This window comes from Hylobates moloch, unplaced genomic scaffold, assembly GCF_009828535.3.
Source record: "Hylobates moloch isolate HMO894 unplaced genomic scaffold, HMol_V3 SCAFFOLD_328, whole genome shotgun sequence".
Lineage (NCBI taxonomy): Eukaryota > Metazoa > Chordata > Mammalia > Primates > Hylobatidae > Hylobates > Hylobates moloch.
The window spans coordinates 21523-27413 of NW_026652603.1; the positions used below are offsets into that span (position 1 = coordinate 21523).

At 50.8% G+C, this 5891-nt stretch overlaps 1 protein-coding gene across 3 annotated transcripts in view; it reads right to left on the reverse strand.

Annotated features, from left to right (window-relative positions):
• LOC116464246 (dynein light chain Tctex-type protein 2B) overlaps nt 1–5799 on the reverse strand; it is a 22768-nt gene extending 16969 nt beyond the window's left edge. Inside the window, exons 1-2 of one of the 3 annotated variants that reach the window (XM_032147547.2) lie at nt 5413–5795; nt 3996–4129 (exon numbers count right to left, since the gene is read on the reverse strand). In XM_032147547.2, coding sequence (XP_032003438.1) covers nt 3996–4129; nt 5413–5522 — 244 coding nt within the window. In that variant the 5' untranslated portion in view covers nt 5523–5795. Of the gene's footprint in view, nt 1–3995; nt 4130–4977; nt 5356–5412 lie in introns of those variants that run through there. The other 2 variants (XM_032147548.2, XM_058435023.1) reach the window with 2 other exon arrangements.
• Between the last annotated feature and the right edge of the window lie 92 nt (nt 5800–5891).

Here is a 5891-nt window from a genome sequence, read left to right on the forward strand (position 1 = left end):
AGGAAGGAAGGAAGGAAGGAAGGAAGGAAGGAAGGAAGGGAGCTGTGTAAGAGAAAAAATTTGGCTGGGCACGGTGGCTCACACCTGTAATCCCATCACTTTGGGAGGCTGAGGCGGGTGGATCACTTGAGGTCAGGAGTTTGAGACCAGCCTGACCAACATGGAGAAACCCCATCTCTACTGAAAATACATTAGCGGGGCATGGTGGTGCATGCCTGTAATCCCAGCTACTTGGGAGGCTGAGGCAGGAGAATTGCTTGAACCTGGGAGGTGGAGGTTAAGGTGAGCCAAGATCATACCATTGCACACCAGCCTGTGCAACAAGACTGAAATTCCATCAAAAAAAAAAAAAAGAAAGAAAAAAATCAACCTAGGAAGTTATACAAATCAAGGAACGAAGAGTTATTCCTCACAATTAATTCACAATACTAGAACAATGTAAGCTTACAAACTCAATGAAATAAGTACTCAATCAGGTTATGAATTTTTTTAATTTTTTTTTCTGGAGACAGAGTTTCACTCTTGTTGCCCAGGCTGGAGTGCAATGGCGAGATCTCGGCTCACTGCAACCTCTACCTCCCAGATTCAAGTGATTCTCGTGCCTCAGCCTCCCAAGTAGTTGGGATTACAGGTATTCGCCATCACACTTGGCTAATTTTTTTTTGCATTTTTAGTAGAGACGGGAGTTCACCATCTTGGTCAGGCTGGTCTTGAACTCCTGACCTTAGGTGATCCACCTACCTCGGCCTCCCAAAGTGCTGGGATTACAGGCGTGAGCCACCACACCTGGCCAGGTTATGGTTTTGTTTGATTTGGTTTGGTTTTTTGAGAGGCGATCTCGCTCTGTCACTCAGGCTGGAGTGCAGTGGCACCATCTCAGCTCACTGCAACCTCCGCCTCCTGGGTTCAAGCGATTCTCCCACCTCAGCCTTCCAAGTAGCTGGGATTACAGGCGCGCACCACCGTGCCCGACTAAATTTTATATTTTAGTAGAGACAGGGTTTCACCATGTTGCCTAGGCTGGTCTGGAACTCCTGACCTCAAGTGATCCACCTGCCTCTGCCTCCCAAAGTGCTGGGATTACAGGCATGAGCCACCTCACCTGGCCTGTTTTGTTTTGTTTTTGTTTTTTTGGAGATAGGGTCTCCCTCTGTCGCCCAGGCTGGAATGCAGTGGTGTGATCTCGGCTCACTGCAACCTCTGCCTTCTAGGTTCAAGCGATTCTCCTGCCTCAGCCTCCCAAGTAGCTGGGACTACAGGCGAGCACCACCACGCCTGGCTAATTTTTTGTATTTTAGTAGAGACGAGGTTTCGCCATGTTGCCCAGGGTGGTCTCGAACTCCTGAGCTCAGGCGATCCACCCGCCTCGGCCTCCCGAAGTGCTGGGATTGCAGGCGTGAGCCACTGCCCGGCCCGCAGTCAGGTTATTAAGCAACATAAAGAGATGGAAAGAAAGACCACGGCCCTGGGGAACAAACAGAAAAGATCATTCCAGAACAAATAAATTCAAGATGGCGAGAACAAAGACACAAATGAAAACAATTACTGGTTTAAGAAAATCAGAAGGAAATGGCAATAAAAAGGGAAGAAGCCTAGGCAAAATGGCAAAACCCCGTCTCTACAAAAAATACAAAAATTAGCCGGGTGTGGTGGCAGGCGCCTGTAGTCCCAGCGACTGGGGAGGTGGAGATGGGAGGATTGCTTGAGGCTGCAGTGAGCCAAGACTGCACCACTGCACTCCAGCCTGGCCGACAGAGTGAGACCCTGTCTCAAAAAAAAAGAAAGAAAGAAAAAAGGATTATGGCAAAGAAAAACTAACAAATATAGAAGACAAAGATGGCTCAACATAACAATATTTGGTGTCCTGAAGAAAAGGAAGTATCAAATGGAACAGGAAACATATTCAGAGATATAAGGAAATTTCCTTTATATGGAAAGAATAAAGTCTGCAGGTTGAAAGCTATAAAATGCTCATTAGAAAGTCAGAATCTTTAGAAAAGCTACTGAGCATAAAGGTGAAGATGAGGATTCTTTCTTTATTTTATTTATTTATTTATTTTGAGACAGAGTCTCGCTCTGTCGCCCAGGCTGCAATGCACTGGCACAATCCCGGCTCACTGCAACCTCCTTTACCTCCCAGGTTCAAGCAATTCTCCTGTCTCAGCCTCCCAAGAAATCCCAGCACTTTGGGAGGCTGAGACGGGTGGGTCACCTGAGGTCAGGAGTTTGGGACCAGCATGCCCAGCTAATTTCTGTTTTGTTTTTTTGAGACAGAGTTTCACCCTTGTTGGCCAGGCTTGAGTGCAATGAGACGATCTTGGCTCACTGCAACCTCTGCCTCCTGGGTTCAAGCGATTCTCCTGTCTCAGCCTCCCGAGTAGCTGGGATTACAGGCATGCGCCACCACGCCCGGTTAATTTTGTATCTTTAGTAGAGATAGGGTTTCTCCATGTTGGTCAGGCTGGTTTCGAACTCACGACCTCAAGTGATCCGCCCGCCTTGGCCTCCCTAAGTGCTGGGATTACAGGTGTGAGCCACCATGCCCAGCCCCTAAATTTTGTATTTTTAGTAGAGACGGGGTTTCACCATATTGTTCAAGGTGGTCTCAAACTCCTGACCTCAGGTAACCCACCTGTCTCGGCCTCCCAAAGTGCTGGGAATACAGGCGTGAGCCACCACGCCCAGCCAAAGGTGAGGATTCCTGAAGCAGAGAACATCAAGCTGGGCTCAGATTTCTTGACAGACAAGTTACCATTGAATGTCAAAGGGCAATGAAGCACAAGAGTCAAGAAAATAAATTATTACCTCAAAAATATATTTATCCAAAGTATATTCTACTTTTTTGCGGGGGAGGGCCGGGGGATGGAGTCTCGCTCTGTCGCCCAGGCTGGAGTGCAGTGGCACTATCTTGGCTCACTGCAGACTCTGCCTCCCGGGTTCAAGTGATTCTCCTGCCTCAGCCTCCCAAGTAGCTGGGACTGCAGGTGCGTGCCACCACACCCAGCTATTTTTTGTATTTTTAGTAGAGACGGGGTTTCACCATGTTAGCCAGGATGGTCTCGATCTCCTTGACCTCGTGATCTACCCGCCTCGGCCTCCCACAGTGCTGGGATTACAGGCGTGAGCCACCGAGCCCCGCCTTTATTTTGCTTTTTAATAGACATGAGGTCGGCCGGGCACGGTGGCTCACGTCTGTAATCCCAGCACTTTGGGAGGCCGAAGCGGGTGGATCACCTGAGGTCAGGAGTTTGAGACCAGCCTGACCAACATGAAGAAATCCCGTCTCTACTAAAAACACAAAATTAGCCAGGTGTGGTAGTGCATGCCTGTAATCCCAGCCACTCAGGAGGCTGAGGCAGGAGAATCGCTTGCACCCAGGAGGCGGAGGTTGCAGTGAGCAAAGATCGTGCTACTAGGCCGGGCGCGGTGGCTCACGCTTGTAATCCCAGCATTTTGGGAGGCCGAGGCGGGCGGATCACGAGGTCAGGAGATCAAGACCACGGGGGGGGGGGGGGGTGAAACCCCGTCTCTACTAAAAATACAAAAAAATTAGCCGGGCGTGGTGGCGGGCGCCTGTAGTCCCAGCTACTCGGAGAGGCTGAGGCAGGAGAATGGCGTGAACCCGGGAGGCGGAGCTTGCAGTGAGCCGAGATTGCGCCACTGCACTCCAGCCTGGGCGACAGAGCGAGACTCTGTCTCAAAAAAAAAAAAAAAAAAAAGATCGTGCTATTGCACTCCAGCCTGGGCAACAAGAGTGAAACTCCATCTCAAAAAAAAAAAAAAATAGACATGAGGTCTCAACATGTTGCCCAGGCTGGTCCTGAACTGCAGAGCTCAAGGAATCTTCCTGCCTTGGCATGCTAACGTGTTGGGATTACAGGCGTGAGCCACCATACCTGGCCCCAATGTCCTTTGTTTAAAGATGGAGAGGGGGCAAATGGGGAATACTGAGTCTTTGAAGAGAATGAGCCATTTCCAGTTATCACCATGATTACCTTTTAATTTATCTTTAATGTTTTCTGATAAATGTTTTGTAAGCTGAGGCATTTCTTCTGGAGAATATTCAGCATTTGCCAGTTCCTCCTTGAGCACAGCATGGATACAGTCTTTAACCACAGAGGGCCTGAACCTGAATGGAACAATTTGTGAACATCTAGTCGGTGACTGCACAACCGCAGCTTACCTTCATACCGCAACTTCTCCCATCTTTTTGTCATTAGTACCGCTTAATCCTTCTTTTTCATATTTTTTATTATAAAATATAAACAAATTACGACAAATCATAGGCCACATGTATATCTTCAACCTGGACCCGCACTGAACTTCAACACATTCCAACCCATGATCTATATGGATGCTTATTAGGCAACTCAGTACATCCAGTACTGAGCTCCTCATACTCCCTCTCCCCCAAAACAAAATGTATGTTTGTTGTTAATTTTGTTCTGCATGCTTTCACAAAATAAAATAAATAAAAATACAGCTGAATGGCATTCTGGACATTCAGAACCTTTTACCAAGATAACTGAGCTTATCTTTCTCTGTGTTCATTCTACCCAAGGGAAAAATCCTGTATGAAATTTGTGTCACTTTTTCTGTGAGAATAAAAATAAACAAATAAATTTGTATCACATTTATTTATATATTATAAATTATTATGATCAAAATTCCTGTTTTCCATATTTGCCAAGCATAAGATTCAGCAATCCGGTTTCAAACAACAGAAAAGACTAGGACATTTTTTTCAATCTGTGTGTGTGTGTGTGTGTAAAGTTAGTGATCTTACAAACCTTGTGTGTGTTTGTGTGTGTGTGTGTGTGAAGTTAGTGATCTTACAAACCTTGTGTGTGTTTGTGTGTGTGTGTGTGTGTGAAGTTAGTGATCTTACAAACCTAGCTGAGTACCCTCTGCTCTAGCCCGTGAGCCTTAATCCCGGCAAGGGCTCGGTGCGGTGGTCTAAGGGCCTCCGGATCCCACCTGGGTAGGACTTTGCACACATGCAGCTCCCGCGCCGGGAGTGAGCCCATCCTGGCACCCGTGTGCACACGGTTACCCTCGAATCACGGCTGAACGGCATCCGACTCGAGTGGCTTCCTGCCTCTATTCTACCCATCTCCTTACTCAGGACGCCATCGCGGGTTTCCCAGGGCCAACCATTCCCGCGGCGCCAGCCTAAGACGCGCCCGGCGCCCAAACACTGAGGAAGCGGGTGGGGTCCCCCGCGGCCCCTGCAGCGGGAGGCGCGTCCGGACGTCAGAGCAGGGCCGCCCTCCCGCCCCGCGGCCTCCCGCCTCCCGCCCCGCGGACCCCGCGCGTCCCCCGCGCTCCTTCCGTGGCCCAGGTCCCAGGCGAGCTCCGCCCCTCAGACCAGCGCGCTGGAAGTCGCCGCGCCACGCCCCGTCCTCTACCCGCCTCTGCTGGAAAACAGGCCGCAGAATATAGGTGTTCTCGGGTTCCCCTGAGTTCTTCTCAGACTCAGGCACCCCGTCGCCCACCGAGGACACTCCGATGGACGTGGCCATGGCCGGGGCTTCTCGGTCCGGGCGTAGCTCGCGACGAAGGCCCAGCGGGTTGCGGTCGCGGCCGGCAGCTGGGAAAGCGTCTCCGGGGCAACAGGGCCGCTCTCCCGCCTCCTGAAGCCCGCGAGCGCCCCGCACAGCCCTCCCTGCCCGCGCCTGCGCACCGGCTGCCGGGCGGGAACTGGTCGCGTCCGGACCCGCGACGGCTTCCACCCGCCTTAGCCAGTGCCAGCCGCAGCGCAGTCGGAGGAAACAGACGCAGGGCCTGAGGCTCACGGACTTGAGGTATTGGGCTGGTGCAGAAGTAACTGCGGCGGCCGGGTGCGCGGGCTCACGCCTGTAACCCCAGCACTTTGGGAGGCCGAGGCGGGC